Source organism: Chiloscyllium plagiosum, unplaced genomic scaffold (assembly GCF_037043375.1).
Source record: "Chiloscyllium plagiosum isolate Xiang-an unplaced genomic scaffold, Cpla_swu_hap1 HiC_scaffold_3, whole genome shotgun sequence".
Lineage (NCBI taxonomy): Eukaryota > Metazoa > Chordata > Chondrichthyes > Orectolobiformes > Hemiscylliidae > Chiloscyllium > Chiloscyllium plagiosum.
This window is the reverse complement of record NW_028270141.1, coordinates 83,387,610-83,406,325: the sequence shown is the minus strand read 5'-3', so window position 1 is coordinate 83,406,325 and position 18,716 is coordinate 83,387,610. Positions and strand designations below refer to the sequence as shown.

At 42.4% G+C, this 18,716-nt stretch overlaps 1 protein-coding gene across 3 annotated transcripts in view; it reads left to right on the top strand.

Moving 5' to 3' along the window:
• The window catches only part of LOC122545806 (histone deacetylase 2), an 83,260-nt gene that overhangs the window by 43,384 nt on the left and 21,160 nt on the right, over positions 1-18,716 (top strand). For all 3 annotated transcript variants that reach the window (XM_043684717.2, XM_087981123.1, XM_043684729.2), the window contains exons 6-10: positions 3,624-3,765; positions 4,834-4,926; positions 5,116-5,224; positions 5,342-5,482; positions 10,942-11,050. In XM_043684717.2, coding sequence (XP_043540652.1) covers positions 3,624-3,765; positions 4,834-4,926; positions 5,116-5,224; positions 5,342-5,482; positions 10,942-11,050 — 594 coding nt within the window. The remainder of the gene's footprint in view (positions 1-3,623; positions 3,766-4,833; positions 4,927-5,115; positions 5,225-5,341; positions 5,483-10,941; positions 11,051-18,716) is intronic.

Below are 18,716 nucleotides of genomic sequence, written 5' to 3'. Positions count from 1 at the left end.
TACTTGCCAGTTTCTATACGGCTTCCCTTAGGTCTACCTCATACCGAACAATTTTCTTATCACTGATTTATTTGTATACTTTACATTATTGTGAGATTCTGTCTTCATATTCCCAGTTTATTCTTCTTATGCTTCTGTTTACATTTTTCTTTATCTTTTTGCTTTACTAATTTTTATATCTATAGTTCCCATCTACCCTCTTCAATTTTAGTTGTTTCTAATCTCTTTATTTGTTCACAGCAACCTGAAACTTGAAGTCGTCTCCTTTTTTTTAAATGGTATGTATTTACTCTGCAGCTTTTCAGTCTTTTTATAACTGTCCTATGAATAACCAACATTCTCTTGTATCAATTTCTCCTCCTGTCTCACCTCAGCTAACTCACTCAACTTGGAAAATCTGCCTGATTCCAATCTGGTACCCTTGTTATAGTATTATCTCTTTTCCTTTGCATTTTGTCATTTTAACTATTTCAGATTATGACAACTCGCTAGATGCATACCCACTGACCTGATCTATCTAGTTACTTACAAATAGATCTAGCAAATCCTGTTACTCGGAGACAGGTGAAAATAATACTTGAAAAATAAATAGTCTATTTAGTTTAGAAAATTAATTCATTTTCTTAGTTAAAACCCTTTGTTTTAAGCATGTAAGCAATCAATCATAGGCTAATTTGTTCCTTTTCTTGCTAATGTATCTATGTTTTCTTTTCATATACCTGTGACCAATTTGAAGTTGGGAGTGAGTGGGATCACAGTGCAACTTAACTTGTTTAAAAACCTCATTTATTTGGAAGCAAATTGACTTTGTATCTCCTTTAAGTATCCATCATTGTGGTGTTGAATGCTTTAGAGTCAAAGATGGTGTCTTTCAGATGTACAATAATGTTAAATCAGTCTGCCCTCTTACATGGCCGGGAAAAGATGAATGTTATGACCTAAAGACAAGCAGCAGAGATCCTCTCTGAGCTGATATGTTGGACAGATAATGCAAGAACATAGTAATGTATATAGTGAAACTCTTAAATAAAACCAGGAAATGTTGGAAATATTCAATATCTGGCAAAATCTAATGAAAAAGAGAGCTAACATTTGACCTGAAAAGTTAACTTTGTTTCTGTCTTCACAGATGCTGCTGGACCTACAGAATATTTTCAGCAATTTATCTTTTTTTTTCTAAAGCAAATTATTTTTGTTTACTTTTAGTGAGTTATGTGGTGTGCAAATTGGCTGGCTCATTTACTTTTGTTACAAAAGTTACTGTAGTTCAATATAATTTATTGACTATCAAGCACTTTGGCACATCTTGAGGTCATGTAATGCACTATATGACAGCAAGTTCACTTTTTTTATTTTGTCCTTCATTTGTATCACCATACTTGTTTTAACATTTCCATTATAAAAACATATTTATTTTCCATTTTCGAGTTTGCAACAAAGGTCCGAACTTTTCCTGCAGAGTTAAGAAATTTTCCACTCTAAGAACCCAACTAGAGAGTACTGACCTGACCCACCAAATGTTTGCATCAGCTGTGGCAGACTGGAGGTGGGCTTGCCACCTTGGGAAACAGTTTGAGGTGACCACAGGGCATGCTGTATACCAAGGTGGACCATTTAACAGGGCTCTTAACAGGGCTTAACAGGACCATTTAACAGGGTCAAGTTTTAAAACTTTGACCTTCAGTATTCAAATCAGTATGGCCCTGTAGCCTTTAACACCACTCAACTATTGGCTTGTCATGCTCCATCCATATCACATTTGATCCCTCTACCTTTCTCTGTGGCTCCTCACAGCCTCCATGCCAGACTATGTTCATGTGTCTATTGAAAAATTCATTCAAGTTTAAAAATAACTAATTAATAAGATCTCAATTTAATATATTGAAATGATTTTAAATATTTAATCTATTTTAAAATCAAACATCATAGCTTCAGATCAAAAACAGCTAAACCCTTTATATACACTTGGAGCTGTCAATCAAATTGTGAAATTACAGCCTCTTCCCATTTAGGATTATGATAGGTTCTGGAAGCAGTACTATATTATGATATAATACCATGTTTCAGGCCTATGATAGCAAACAGCCATTAATATTGCAAGCAGGATTTCCTTTCAACTTGGAAGTATAAGCAGGCTTTATTTTCCAAAATTTTAAGAATATAATAACATTAGAATTAGGTTTATTATCACATGTACTCAAGTACAGGAATATGTGAGAACAGCATATAATGTACAAAAGTCACCGTTTCCAGTGCCATTTTAGGTACAAAGATAACCTAGGTACAACATCTTAGGTATAAATTAGAAAAATGAAGAAATAAAGATATAGTCCTAAAGTTCTAAAGCAGGAAGTCCAAGCTGGGCTTCACCTTGAGGAAGGGAGTAGCAGATTTAAATCTAAATTACTTCAAGGGTTGATGGTGGTGCTATGGCAATGTTATTGGAATGAGTAACCCTGAGATCCAAGCTGATACTCTGGAGTCATGGGTTCAAATTCTACCATGGCAGGTTGTGGAAGTTAAATTCAATTTATAAATTTGGAATTGAAAACTAGTCTCAGTAATTATAACCATGAAATTACCATTGATTATGATTAAGATTCATCTGTGTTACTAATGTTGTTTGGCAAAGGACAGCTGCTGTCCTTACCTGGTCTGACCTACCTGTGACTCCAGACCCCTGCACTATGATTGACTTTTAATTACACTCAGATTTAGAATAGTAACCCACTCCGATCAAGGCCAATTAGAGATGAACAACGTATGCTGTCCTAATCGGTGATGCCCACGCCCCCAAAAAGATCTATTTCAGTAACTTGATAGTTCAGCAGTTCCAAATACCTTGTACACTTTCCATAGTCAATCAGTTGTTAGTCTCACACAATAGGCAACAGACTGCACTCCAATAAAAATTGATTCTTTTTTAATTCAGTGCTGAATTCGACCCAGATCCTGACCTTTGGAGTCATCTTGTCTAAGACATGGACCCCTTCTGTCTTTATGAAAATTTGAGTCCAAGTTTCTGTTGTGCCATTAAATTTAATTCCTTCTAGTTTGTTTCTGACTTTGTGGCCCATGCACTTCATCTTTTGCTTTCATATTTAATGCTCCTTCTTTTCCTTTTGCCCAATTTTGTACATCATTCCTTTATTTCAGTCATTTCTCTATTCATAAAACTGTTAATACTGATCTGATTTTCACTTGCAGCTCATTTATTTTATATGCTATTCATTTTGCTGTGTTATTTCTATATGTATTCTGATTCTCATTAAATCTCATTATGCTTTGTGCTTCTCTTTTTCACTTTTGACTACTTCATTTTACCTCTAATTTAAATGTACCTCACTTTCTTCTGCATTTTCTAAGTTGGGCAATATAGCAAATGGCTGGTCAGTTACTGCTGAGGGACTTTCTATATCAAGTACATATTTGCACAGTACAAGCTGTTTTAAAACATTAAACAGGAGTGCAGAACATTTGTATAGATAAAATAAAGCCATATTATAAGGTTGCCTCCTAAATGCCTGCTATTTGGCTTTGATTGAAAGGATGATAACTGTTCTACGTGAACACAATGTTTGCAGGAAGCATAGACCAAAAGTGAATATGTTCCATTTCCACAGATATCATCAGAGAGTTTTGTACATTGATATTGACATTCACCATGGAGATGGTGTGGAAGAAGCTTTTTATACGACAGACCGTGTGATGACTGTTTCATTCCATAAATATGGTGAATATTTCCCCGGCACAGGTGATCTTCGAGTGAGTATTTGTTTCAGTGAGGAAAATGTTCGAAAATACAAGCCTCATCTTTGAAGTAAAGTCATTTCAATAACACAAAGCTAACAAATGTCGAGATGTGGCCTTCTGAAAAGCATGAAACATTGTGAATGGCTAGAACTTGCATTTTAGTAGATTATATTTGTCAATGTGGTAATATTGTCGGCTTACAGCCTTTATAATGTGTGATTAATGATTGTTGCCTGTCTTTCAAACCAGTAGAAAATGCTAGGCGTGTTTTATTCTAAGCAATAATATTAAACAGTGAAACCTGAATAAATTACTCAGAACCTTTGTTTTTCTGATGTTTGCGCATCCATTTTACTTATCGACCAAGTTCTAAAGAAGTGACAAGTTAATAGATAATTCCTCAAGGAAGCAGTTCAACAATTTTTATTTTGTTCTACTTAATGGCAAAGTAAATATGATATAAAATCTGCCACACTTTTAGTTGTGACTTGCAAAATAGAGAGCCTTTTCCCTTCACTTTTGCCTTGATTTGCAGTACTGACCAGATGTCTTTGATTCTGTTGCAATCTGCAGTCATGGTGGCCCAGCAGGTTATGTCATAGTAATGTATTCTGCCAGATGGTGAAACTATACAGCAGCTGGTACTGTTTTCTGTTTTTACCAATACTCAGCTATCTGAGGGTATTTGCATCCTTGCAACTTGGAAAGGTTTTGAATTTGTATTCAAATCTGTATGACATTATTCTGATCTGTCATGCTTACATAATACCATTATTTGTCAATGGCTGTGACTATATTAAAGAAATTAATTGGCTGAGAAGATAAACAGCACACTAAGATTGACCAAATTCATTAGTATAAGACTCTTAAGATATTGGGATTCCAATGGTCCAGGAATACAATCCATAATGCAGGTTGTAACTTGAAGGCAAAATTAAGTGACACTCGAAAGACACTCGAAAATACAGTCATATGATGTAAATTTTCCTTGCACCAAAAATTATGCTTGTGCAGTATTCAGTAATTGCTGTGCCTCAAAATTGTCTCTGAATTCATAATTTCATTATCTTGTATCTATAGGACATAGGTGCAGGTAAAGGAAAATATTATGCTGTTAATTTTCCACTGCGAGATGGAATTGATGATGAGTCTTATGAACAGATATTCAAACCAGTAAGTATTTTGAATTTTCCTTTCCTTGTATAGTAATTATTTAAATTTGACTGTTAAATTATTGTACGATGTTTTGAAAAAAAGTTTTAAAATATTTACTAATATGTGTTGCCAATTTTATTAAATTGCTCATCATAGTTATTTCAAAACAGACAAAGTGGTCAAGCCTATGTTTCATTTTTAATGCAGATTTTGACAAAGGTAATGGAAATGTACCAACCCAGTGCAGTTGTCCTACAGTGTGGAGCTGATTCTTTATCAGGGGATAGGCTTGGATGTTTCAATCTCACATTAAAAGGTACAAACAGGTTTAACACCATGTGTCATTGTGAAATGTAATATATTATTGCAAAATGCAATGTACTTTGATAATTTAAAGCTGGGACTATAGTAAGTTTTTCTTATTTATTGTAAGGTCACGCTAAATGTGTGGAATTTATGAAGACCTTCAACCTGCCTTTACTGATGCTAGGAGGCGGAGGGTACACAATCCGCAATGTTGCTCGCTGCTGGACATATGAGACTGCTGTAGCGTTAGATATAGAGATTCCAAATGGTAATTATATGATACAAATTAGTTACAGTGGTTCTGCACTTAAAATCAACAGCATTGAAGAACATAAAGAAATGTCTGCTAAATGATTTCATATTTTGACACGCAAAAAAAAAACTTGTTTCCATTTGTAAGAATTTTACATCCTATAGATTTTACAGCACTTGGACAGAATAAACTGAAAGTAAATCAAGTGGATGAGATAAGATTCTGAGCCATTAATCAGGGCTTGAATTTCAGTTGAGTTCTTAAAATTCCTGACTATAACTTCAGTTAATTCATAGAATTCCTATAGAAATGACACAAATGCTCATTTTCAGTCGCATATGTTATTTTTCTGGATGTTTCCCTGATGTCATCTCTCAAACTTGCACAGGAGTCTTTTGTCAAATCAATTAAAACTCAGTGTACTGTAGAAAATGACAACAACCTGGTAATCCTGCTTCTGAGTTCAGCTTTTTTGAAAAGCGTATATGCATGAATGATTTATTTATTGTCACAGATATCTTGAATAGTGAAAAGTGTTTTGTCACTACAATCTGGTACCATTTTGAGCTGCAATACAGATAAAAATGAATTATTTTAAAAAGAGTTCATGTTCTGCTCAAATTGGGGTCACAAGCACAGCTTTCTCTGCAAGGTATTCCTGACCTCAAAGAGTCCCGCTCCGGGAATAGCAATGAAAAGACCCAAGCTCTGCTGCTGCAGCTGCCTAGCCAACACTGCCAAGTGTCAGGCTGTGGGCCTACTGTGGCCATGTGTGCCAGCTCTGGGCACAGCCACCACCAAGATTCCAGGCTTGAGACCTACTGCTGCCAGGATTCATCGCTCCAGGCACCGTCACCATTAGGATTCTAGGCTCCGGGGCTACTGCTGCCATCGGGAGGCTAAGTTAAAAATCACACAATATCAAGTTATAGTCCAACAGGTTTATTTGGAAGCACTAGCTTTCAGAGTACTGCTCCTTCATCAGGTAGCTGTGGAGCAGGACCATAAGACACAGAATTTGCAGCAAACGATTCCACTGTCATGCAATTGAAATGATATATTGAACAAATCTAGAGTGCTGTTAAATCTTTCATATTTTAGAATGGGTTGCAGGTTTCAGTTCATTAATATGTAAATCCCAGAACTTCTTTCAAGTCACATTCTCGAGATAACTTAAGGTTTTATGAAAGAAGGTGACACCTCGGCTCAGACAATGCATTAAAGGTGTGACATTAGAGAATGTCTGTAGCCCAATCTTGAGTCAGAATGGTTCTATTTCCAAAGTGGAATTTACAAAATGTTACATGCATTGACTGCCTGCAGATTGAGCTTTTTGAGTTTAGTAGAATGTATCTGTAAATATAATTCTGCAAATACAAATTCACCCCATAGACTTGGGTATATGCATGCATAAGAGAGAGTATGAGTGTCTGCATGTGAGTGTGACTGCGGGTGATAATGTGTGTTTGCATGTATGTAAAGTGGGAGTGTGATGGAGTATATGCATGTGAGAGGGTGTATGTATATATGTATGAGAGGGAGTTTGTGTATGAGAGAGGGTCTGCTTGAGTTTGAGCGTATGTAAGAATGTGTGGTGTATAGTGGGGCCACTGTAGTGTGACATGAACCCATCCTCATGGGTACTGAACTTGGCCTTAGCCCCTGCTTGGCCTCTCTGCATTGCTGCATTTCCCGAAGTCCACCTTGGAGGATGGTCATCTGAGGCCGAATGTCCTTGACGGCTGAAGTGTTCCCCAATGGGGAGGGAACTCCCCTGCCTGGTGATTGTTGTGCTGTATCCATTCGTCTGTTGTCGTAGCGTCTGCATGGTCTCACCAATGTGCCATGCTTTTGGGCATCCTTGCCTGCAGCGTATGAGGTAGACAACGTTGGCCGAGTCACATGAGTATCTGCCGCATACATAGTGGATGGTATCCCCATGTGTAACGGTGGTATCCATGTCAACACTGACAGGTCGTGTAGTGGTTGCTATGACAGGATTGTACAGTGTTGTGGTCGATGTTGTCCTGAAGGCTGGGCAGTCTGCTGCGAACAACTATCTGTTTTAAGGTTTGGTGGTTGTTTAAAGGCAAGAAGTGGAGGTGTAGGAAAGGTCTTGGCAAGGTGCCCATCCTCATCAATGATGTTTTGCAAGTTGCGAAGAACATGACGTAATTTCTCCACTCCTGGGAAGTACCGGACAACGAAGGGTACCCTATCGGTTGCATCCCGTGTCTGTCTCCTGAGGAGGTGGTTATGGTTTCTCACTGTGGCACGGTGGAACTGGCAATCGATGAGTTGAGCATCGGATCCTGTTCTTATGACTGCATAGTTGAACACCTTCAGGTGTCTGTCACATTCCTCCTCATCTGCCGATAGGGTACCCTTCATTGTCCAGTAGGTACCCTTGTGACTCGGCCAACGTTAATCTCATACACTGCAGGAAAGAATGTCTCGAGGCATGGTACTTTGGCAAGACGAAGCAGATGCACAACACTCACCAACAGGGGTGTTCCCTCCCAATCGGGGAACACTTCAGTGGTCAGAGATATTCGGCCTCGGATCTTTGGGTGACCATCCTTCAAGGTGGACTTCGGGATACGCAGCAATGCAGAGTGACCGAGCAGAAGCTGATAGCCAAGTTCGGTACCCATGAGGATGGCCTCAATCGGGAACTTGGGTTCATGTCACACTACAGGTGGCCCCACTACACTAGACACTCTCACATTCTTACCTGCTCACAAACTCAGGCAGACCCTCTCTCATACACAAGCTCTCTCTCTCATACACGCACACATACACCATCCACACACACTCTCTTAGGCTTATGCTCGATCACACTCACACTTTGCTCAGCCTGCAGACATGCAAACACACGCACTCTCACAAGCACTCACACTCACATGCAGACATGTGCGCTGCCTTTCGCGCGTGCTGTCTCACGCACGCGCTCTCGTGTGCTCTCTCTCTCTCTCTCTCCACTCTCTCTCCACACTCTCTCTCTCCACTTTCTCTCTCTCTCCACAGTCCCTCTCTCTCTGTCTCTCTTCACTCTCTCTCTCCTCTCCTCTTTTTTCTCGCTGTCTCTCCGCTCGCTGTCTCTCCGCTCGCTGTCTCTCCGCTCGCTGTCTCTCCGCTCGCTGTCTCTCCGCTCGCTGTCTCTCCGCTCGCTGTCTCTCCGCTCGCTGTCTCTCCGCTCGCTGTCTCTCCGCTCGCTGTCTCTCCGCTCGCTCTCTCTCCGCTCGCTCTCTCTCCGCTCGCTCTCTCTCCGCTCGCTCTCTCTCCGCTCGCTCTCTCTCTCCGCTCGCTCTCTCTCTCCGCTCGCTCTCTCTCTCCGCTCGCTCTCTCTCTCCGCTCGCTCTCTCTCTCCGCTCGCTCTCTCTCTCTCCGCTCGCTCTCTCTCTCTCCGCTCGCTCTCTCTCTCTCCGCTCGCTCTCTCTCTCTCCGCTCGCTCTCTCTCTCTCCGCTCGCTCTCTCTCTCTCCGCTCGCTCTCTCTCTCTCCGCTCGCTCTCTCTCTCTCCGCTCGCTCTCTCTCTCTCCGCTCGCTCTCTCTCTCTCCGCTCGCTCTCTCTCTCTCCGCTCGCTCTCTCTCTCTCTCCGCTCGCTCTCTCTCTCTCTCCGCTCGCTCTCTCTCTCTCTCCGCTCGCTCGCTCTCTCTCTCCGCTCGCTCGCTCTCTCTCTCCGCTCGCTCGCTCTCTCTCTCCGCTCGCTCGCTCTCTCTCTCCGCTCGCTCGCTCTCTCTCTCCGCTCGCGCTCTCTCTCTCTCTCTCTCCGCTCGCTCTCTCTCTCTCTCTCTCCGCTCGCGCTCTCTCTCTCTCTCTCTCCGCTCGCGCTCTCTCTCTCTCTCTCTCCGCTCGCTCTCTCTCTCTCTCTCTCCGCTCGCGCTCTCTCTCTCTCTCCGCACGCGCTCTCTCTCTCTCTCTCTCTCTCTCTCTCTCTCTCTCTCTCTCTCTCTCTCTCTCTCTCTCTCTCTCTCCGCTCGCGCTCTCTCTCTCTCTCTCCTCTCTCTCTCTCTCTCTCTCTCTCTCTCTCTCTCTCTCTCCCTCCCTCTCTCTCTCTCTCTCTCTCTCTCTCTCTCTCTCTCTCTCTCTTCTCCCCCCCCCCCCCTCCTCCTCCTCCTCTCCCCCCACCCCATGGGGTGAATTTGCATTTGCAGATACAGTATATTTTGCTCAAAAAGCTCACAATCTGCAGACAGTCAATCCATATAACATTTTATAAATGTTTTTGGAAGCACAGCCATTCTGACTCAAGATTGGGCTACAGACAGTCTCTAACCTCACACCTTTAATGCATTGTCTGAGCTGAGATGTCACCTTCTTTTATAAGACCTTACATTAACTTGAGAATGTGACTTGAAGTTCTGGCATTTACATATTAATGAAGCAAAACCTGTTCTAAAAGATGAAAGACTTAACAGCAATCTAGTCGTGTTCCATATATTATTTCAATTGCATGACACTGCCATCTTTTGCTGTAAATTATGTCTCTTAAGGTCCTGCTCCACAGCTACTTGACGAAGGAGCAGCACTCTGAAAGCTATTGCTTCCAAATAAACCTGGACTATAACCTGGTCTTGTGCGATTTTTGACTTTGTCTTCCCCAGTCCAACACCGGCCCCTCCACATCGGGAGTCCAGGCACCACCACCACCACCACTGAGATTCCAGGCTCCAGGGCTACCACTGCCAGGGTTACTCACCCCAGGCACTGCCACTGTTCAGAATGCAGCTCTGGGCCCACCGCTGCCTTTGGGAGTCCAGGCCCCAAGCACCGCCACCACCTCCTGGACTCCCGATCTGTGCTGCTGAGGTGCAGCAGCCACTGCCCTGCCTACGCAGCTATGGCCTCAAAGATGAAGAAGGAAAAAGATGAAAGGTACAGAGAAAATGATGGCACCGGCCTGGAGCTGAAGGGCTTCTACGAGTCTGAATACTACCTACTGTGCCGGCGCGATCTTGAAACTTTTGTTGCATGTTTAAGTTCTTGTGAAAGAAAATTGCAGTTGTATTTGACTAGGCTACCGCAATTGTATTGAATGTATAATATAGGACAGAATATTTTTCCCTAATCGATCTCTGCCTGTACTTATGCTTCACAAATATTTTCTCATTTTATCTAATGCACCTCACCCTTTTCACATATCCCACTATTTCTTTCTCCTTCATTTATTTAAATTTCACCCTTGAAATGGACCAATCACTCCATAAAGCATGAAGTTCCACTTTTTCATCATAACCTATAATGAAGTATCTTTTGATTATTTTGTGAATTGTTAAGTGACCTTCTTGCCTAATGGCAAGTAGTAAGAGGTTGGTGTGTTGCCTGGTCAACCTGTTTAATCTTTAGTTTGAGTGTTCTCTCTCTCTTGATAAGCTATATATGTAAAAATAGGATGGACTAGCACTGTTATTTTGCAAATGCTTTGATATTATCTTAATCTTTAGTTAACACTGCTTATTTTATGAACTTAGAGTTACCATACAATGACTACTTTGAATATTTCGGACCAGACTTTAAATTGCACATCAGTCCTTCCAATATGACAAATCAGAACACACTGGAATACATGGAAAAGATTAAGTAAGTACTGTAAATTTATTTATCAGTCATAAGTAAGTACTTATTGTGATTCCTGACCCAGTTCAAGCAATTGTATGTAGCTTCTCCTTTGGGTGTAAAGCCTTATGATTATTGACTAATTTGATTTATTGTCACGTGTACCTAAGTAGTGCGAAAAGCTTTGTTTGCAAGCACTCCAGGTAGATCAAAGTAAGCAAGGACATATACAGGTTACATCATGCACTAGGTAAGATACTGTTCTTATGAGCTTGCAGTTTAATCCTGTTTCCTTTGTATTTTACGCAGCAATGATTTTACAGATTGAGTGGGAGTTTGTGCTAAGTGTTTTGTTTGGATTCTGTCAACTGTTGCCCTTCCATCATTGCAATTTATGTTGAGACTCCAAGTCTGATGAGTATTGTTCTAATTCATATTTCAGCACTTAAGACTGTAAAATACTGTTGTTAAATTCCCTATCAATTATAGGAAGATATTTTGTTAAAGTATTCACTAAAATGGGAGAAAGTTGGTCTTTGACAAAGAATACATATCTAAAAGTGCTTTTTTATCTTAGATATTTCTGTGTTATATTTTAAATAAAATGGTCTTGGTAGTTTAGGTAAGTGGCCTGAACAGCTTGCATCCCTATATTGTCCAATTTGAACAAATGGATTTTATAAAATTACTTCATGGATGTGGGCATTGCTGACTGGTTCAGCATTTATTGCTCAGCTGTAGTTGTCCTTTGACAAGGAGCTGGTAAGCTGCCTTCTTCAACCACTGCAATCGATTTGGGTCACACTACATGTTGCAATGTAGTTGGACAGTACAAATTTGATGAAAGTTACCGTGCGCCCTCTTTTTTTTTAAATCGGTTGGACTTGCCAGTGTTCGTATACTTTTTTCATATCTGGTTTCAAAGTGAATGATGAACCCTTAACAGACAATCCCTGCTAAGTGTCTGGGATCTCAACCTTCCAAAACACTCTGGGTGGATTATGGTACCATTTTCTGTGGTATTTGAAGGCAGATGGACAATTAGTCAGATCAGAATGTGGTTGGTGAACACCCTGCCATCTTCCTGCCTCCGCCCAATTTAAGTCTGTGACAGAAAGGACCATGGACTGTCTTCCCATCTTTTTACCAATTGAGACCTTTAAGTGGCTGGCGGTGGGCTCACCGTGTCGGGTGCAAAACTGGCAAAATAGTGCAGGATTCTTGTATGCTGTCAAGTGTCCCTTGTTTAAAGGCAGTCAGTACCTGATTGAGTCATATGGCATTGCAAAATGGATAAGATGGTAAAGAATTATAAAAGTTGGCATGTCATGTTGCAGCTATGCAAAACTTCAGTCAAGCCACATTTGGAGTATTGTATGCAGTTTTGGTTGCCACACTATAGGAAAGATGTGGAGGCATCAGAGAGGGTGCAAAATAGATTACTAATATGTTGCCTGTATTGCAGTATATTAGCTATATGAAAAGGTTCATTATCATTAGATTGTAGGAGATTGAGGAGCAACCTGATAGAAGTAAATAAAGGTATGAGTGGCATAGAGAGGGTGGATAATTAGAGTCTTTTTTTCCAGGCTGTAAAGGTCAGATACTAGGTGACATAGGTTTAAAGTGAGAGGGGGTAAATTTAAAGGAAATGTGTGAAGCAAGTTCTTTTAAACGGAAGATGATACTTGATTGAAATGCTCTGCCGGGGAGGTGGTAAATACACATTTAGATAGACACATAGTCCATGTCCCCCTATTCCCTGCCTATGTGCAGCCAGGTGGACATCATGGTTGCGCAGAGTAGAGTATGGCACTGGAAAAGCACAGCGGATCAGGCACCATCCGAGGAGCAGGAGAATAGAAGTTTTGGGCACAAGCCCTTTATCAGGAATGAGCCTTGTGGGCCGGGGGTGCTGAGAAATAAATGAGAGAGGTGGGGGAGAAGTGATAGGTTGGAGAGGAGGGTGGAGCGGATAGATGGGAAAGATGATGGACAGGTCAAGAGGGTGGTGCTGAATTGGAGGCTTGGGACTGGGCTAAGGTGGAGAGAGGGGAAATGAGGAAACTGGTAAAATCCACATTAATCCCGTGTGGTTGCAGGGTCCCAAGATAGTAGATGAGGCATTCTTTCTCCAGGTGTCGGGTGGTTCGGATTTGGCAGTGGAGGAGGCCCAGGACCCTGCATGTCCTTGGTGGAGTGGGAGGGGGAATTGAAGTGTTCAGTCACAGGGCAGTGGGGTTGGTTGGTGCGGGTGTCCCAGAGATGTTCACTGGAACAATCGGCAAGTTGGCGTCCTGTCTCCTGGAGTAGAGGAGACCACTTCGGGTGCAATGGATATAGTAGACGACATTTGTGGAGGTACAGGTAAATTTCTGTCAAATGTGGAAGGATTCCTAGGGGATTTGGACAGAGGTGAGGGCTGAGGTGTGGGCACAGGTTTTGCATTTACTGTGGTGGCAGGGGGAGGTGCTGGGAGGGGGGTGAGGGTTGGTGCAAGGGCATGGATCTGACAAGAGATTCATGGAGGGAATAGTCTCTCCGGAATGCTGATAGGGGTGGGAAGGGAAATATATCCCTAGTGGTGGGGTCTGTTTGTAGGTGGCGTAAGTGGCAGAGGATGATAGGATGTAATTGAAGGTTGGTGGGGTTCTGTCCTTGCATTGGGAGAGGTGGGCTTCAAGAGTGGAGGTACAGGAAGTGGAGGAAATACACTGGAGGATATTGTAGGCCACATGTGAGGGGAAATTGTGGTCTTTGAAGAAGAAAGCCATTTAGGATTTTCTCTGGTGGAATTAGACCACAAGACGTAAGAGTGGAAGTAAAGCCATTTGGCCCATCGAGTCCACTCTGCCATTCAATCATGGCTAATGGACGTTTCAACTCCACTTACCTGCACTCTCCCCGTAGCCCTTATTCCTTGCGAGATCAAAAATTTATCAATCTCTGCCTTGAAGACATTTAACGTCCCTGCTTCCACTGCGCTCCATGGCAATGAATTCCACAGGCCCACCACTCTCTAGCTGAAGAAATGTCTCCTCATTTCTGTTCTAAATTGACCCACTCTAATTCTAAGGCTGTACCCACGGGTCCTAGTCTCCCTGCCTAACGGAAACACATACCCAGCGTCCACCCTTTCTAAGCTGTGCATTATCTTGTAAGTTTCTATTAGATCTCCCCTCAACCTTCTAAACTCAAATGGATACAATCCCAGGATCCTCAGCTGTTCATCCTACTATTGCAGGGCTTATCCATGTGAATCTCTGCTGGACATGCTCTAGTGCCAGTATGTCCTTCCTGAGGTGTGGGGCCCAAAATTGGACACAGTATTCTAAATGGGGCCAAACTAAAGCTGTATAAAGTCTTAGTAGCACATCGCTGCTTTTATATTCTAACCGTCTTGAGATAAATGACAACATTACATTTGCTTTCTTAATCACCGACTCAACCTGCAAGTCAGCCTTGAGAGAATCCTGGACTAGCACTCCCAGATCCCTTTGTACTTTGGCTTTATGAATTTTCTGACTGTTTAGAAAATAGTCTAGGCATGTATTCATTTTTTCCAAGTGCATTTGCTCACGTTGAATTTCATCAGCCATTTCCAGGACCACTCTCCTAAACTGTCTAAATCTTTCTGCAGCCTCCCCACCTACTCAGAACTACCTGCGTGTCCGCCTAACTTCATATCATTGGCGAACTTCGCCAGAAAGCCAACAGTCCCTTCATCCAGATCATTAATATATGAAGTGAACATCTGCGGACCCAACACTGAACCCTGCAAGACACCACTTGTCACTAGATGCCATTCTGAAAAAGAACCTTTTACCCCAACTCTCTGCCTTCTGTCAGACAGCCAATTCTCAACCCATGCCAGTCGTTCACCTCAAACACCATGGGCCCTCACCTTACTTAGCAGCCTCCCGTGAGGTACCTTATCAAAGGTCTTTTGGAAGTCTAGGTAGATAACATCCACTGCGTTTCCCTGGTCTAACCTACTTGTTACCTCATCAAAGAATTCTAACAGGTTTGTCAGGCACAACCTCTCCTTACTAAATCCATGGTGATTTGTTCTAATCTGACCTTGCACTTCCAAGAATTTAGAAACCTTATCCTTAACGGTGGATTCTAGAATTTTACCTACAACCGAGGTTAGGCTAATAGGCCAATAATTTTCCATCTTTTGTCTTGATCCTTCCTTGAACAAGGAGGTTGCAACAGCGACTTTCCAATCATCTGGGACTTTCCCTGACTCCAGTGATTTTTAAAAGATCACAACCAACGCCTCCACTATTTCTTTAACCAACTCCCTCAGAACTCGAGGATGTAGCCCATTGGGGCCAGGCGATTTATCAGTTTTTAGACCTTTTTAGCTTTTCTAGCACTTTCTCTCTTGTAATGGCTACCAAACTCAACTCTGCCCCTGACTCTCCTTAATTGTTGGGATATTACTCATGTCTTCCACTGTGAAGACTGACACAAAGTACTTATGAAGTCCTTCAGCTATTTCCTTGTCTCCCATCACTCCCATCACTAGCCTTCCTGCATCAATTTGGAGTGGCCCAATTTCTGCTTTTGACTCTTGTTTGTTTCTTATGTATTGAAAGAAAATTTTACTATCATTTCTAATATTACTGGCTAGCTTACCTTCATATTTGATCCTCTTCTTCCTTATTTCTCTCTTTGTTATCCTCTGTTTATTTTTATAGTCTTCCCAATCTTCTGATTTCCCAGTGTTCTTGGCCATTCTATCGGCTCTCTCTTTTTCTTTGATATATTTCCTGACTTCCTTGGTCAGCCATGCCTGTCTAATTCCCATTCCCCACCCCGGTAATCTTTCTTTTCTTGGGAATGTATCTCTGTACTGTGTCCTCAATTACACCCAGAAACTCCTGCCACTGTCTTCCCCACTAGGCTCTGCTTCCGGTCAATTTTCATCAGTTCCTCCTGTCTCATGCCCCTGTAATTGCCTTTATTTAACTGTAACACCATTACATTTGATTTTGACTTCTCTGTTTCAAACTGCAGACTGAACTCTACCATATTATGATCGCTGCCTCCTAAGTGTTCCCTTACTTTAAGATATTTTATAAAGTCTGGCTCATTACATAGCAATAAATCCAGAATAGCCTGCTCCCTTGCGGGCTCCATCACAAGCTATTCCAAAAAGCCATCCTGTAAGCATTCCATGAATTCCCCTTCTTTGGATCCACCGGCAACATTATTCACCCAGTCCATTTGTATGTTGAGGTTTCCCATGATCACTGTGGCCTTGCCTTTCTGACATGCCCAATCTATTTCCTGGTACTTCTTGCACCACTGGTCTTGTCCACTGCTGGGAGGTCTGTACATAACTCCCATTAATTTTTTTTTGCCTTTGTGGTCCCTCAACTCCACCCATGCAGACTCCACATCATTTGACCCAATGTCATTCAGTGCCATAGATTTAATTTCATTCTTAACTAACAGGGCAAACCCGCCCCCTCTGCCCACCCCCCTAGCTTTTTGATAAATTGTAAATCCTTGGATGTTTAACTGCCAGTCCTGAACCCCCTGCAATCACATCTGTGTGATGCCTACTACATCATAATCATTCATGATGATTTGTGCTGTTAATTCATCTACTTTGTTATGAATACTACGAGCGTTCAGGTAAAGCGCCTTAATGCTAATTTTCTTAGCCTCATGATTTCTATCATCTCTAATAATATGTCCTAAGTTATCTTTCCTTTTTGTTTCATTCCTAGCCTGCCTTGAGCTTAAATCTTGCACACATGCTAACCTGCTGCTTATCTTTCTACTTAACTCCATAATCCTGTTGCTTTCCCTTCCCTTCCCCCCTCCCCCACCCCCCCCGACTCACAAGTTTAAAGTTCTAGTGACCACCGTATTTATCCTTTTGTCAGAACACTGGTTCCAGATCGGTTCAGGGGAAGAATGTCCCATCGGTACAGATCATCCCCATTCCAAATCTGATGCCAATGTCCCATGAAATGGAGTCCCTTTTTCCCACACCAATCTCTTAGCCACATGTTTACTTCCCTAATTTTTTTACCCCTATGCCAATTAGCACGTGGCTCAGGCAATAATCCAGAGATTATGACTCTCGAGGATCTGTTCTTTAATTTCCTTCCTAGTGCTTGATACTCGCCAAACAGGTCCTCCTTCCTAGCCTTGCTGTTAGTGCCAATGTGGACCACAACAACGGGATATTCTCCCTCCTGCTCCAATATCCTTTCAAGCCGGTCTGACATGTCCTGCACCCTGGCACTGGGCAGGCAACACACCATGCAAGACTCCCGATCCGGCTCGCAAACGATACTATCTCTCCCCCTAATTATAGAATCCCCTATAACAACTACTTGTCTTTTAGCTCACCCCTCTTGAATGACCTTCTGCACCATGGTGCCCTGGTCAGCTGGCTCTTCCTGTCCACAGCCCTTTCCCTCATCTGTACAGGGAGCAAAAATCTCATACCTGTTGGACAAAGTCAAGGGCTGAGGCTGCTCCACTCCTGAATTCAGAATCCACCTACCTTCCTCATTTGCAGTCGCACACTGTTGTCCCTGGTCACTAACTGAATTTGAATTACTTAATATACCGGGTGTGACTGCCTCTTGAAACCAAGTGTCCAGGTAACTCTCCCCCTCCTAAATGTGCCGCAGTGTTTGAAACTCAGATTCCAGATCATCAATTCTGATCCAGAGTTCTTCCAGCAACCTACACTTGCTGCAGATGTGGTCACTGCCATTCACAATGGGATCAGCCAGCTCCCACATCATACAGCTACAGCACATCACCTGTCCAGCCACCTCTGCTTATTTAATTAATTTATACACATTTATGAGTTAAATAATTTCTAGTATTTCTCTATGGTCTTATTCAACTAACCAACTAATAGTAAACTTTTAATCAATCACACAATACACAAGAAATACCTTTTTCTTTGGTTAGAGGAGGACGGTGGGTGGGAGACACGGCACGTGTAGTGTCTCAGGATTCAGCTGCTGCCCAGATATATACCCAGCAGTCCTCTGTGCCTTGCTATGGCCTCTCCCTCTGCTGCTTCTTCAAAAACCTCACTTACCTAGCAGTCCCGTGTCCGTTCCTGCTTAGTGGTCGCTCCGCCAAGGTAAGTTTTTATACTTTAAAGTTACTTTACTGTTGGGCCTCTGCTCCTCACTGTCACTCCTCCCACTCCAACTGCTGCTGAAAAAATGAGGTGAATTTGAGGTCAGGGTGAAAGGTGTTAGTGAAGTTGATTAACTGTTCATCAATCTCCCCGTGGGACAGTTCATCAACTTCACTAACACCTTTCACCTGAACCAGATTGGACACCTCCCTCCCTTCCTGGACCTCTCCCTCTCCATTTCTGGCGACCGACTAACCACGGGCATCTACTACAAACATACGGACTCCCACAGCTACCTGAACTACACCTCGTCCCACCCTGCCTCCTGTAAAAACACCATTCCTTATTCTCAATTCCTTCGCCTCTGCTGCATGTGTTCCCAGGATGACCAATTCCACCATAGAAAATCCCAGATGGCCTCCTCCTTCAAAGACTGCAATTTTCCCTTCCATGTGGTCGACGATGCCCTCCAGTGCATCTCCTCCACTTCCCGCACCATCGCCTTTAACCCCACCCCTCCCAACGCAACAAGGACAGAACCCCCCCCCTCCCCCCGATCCT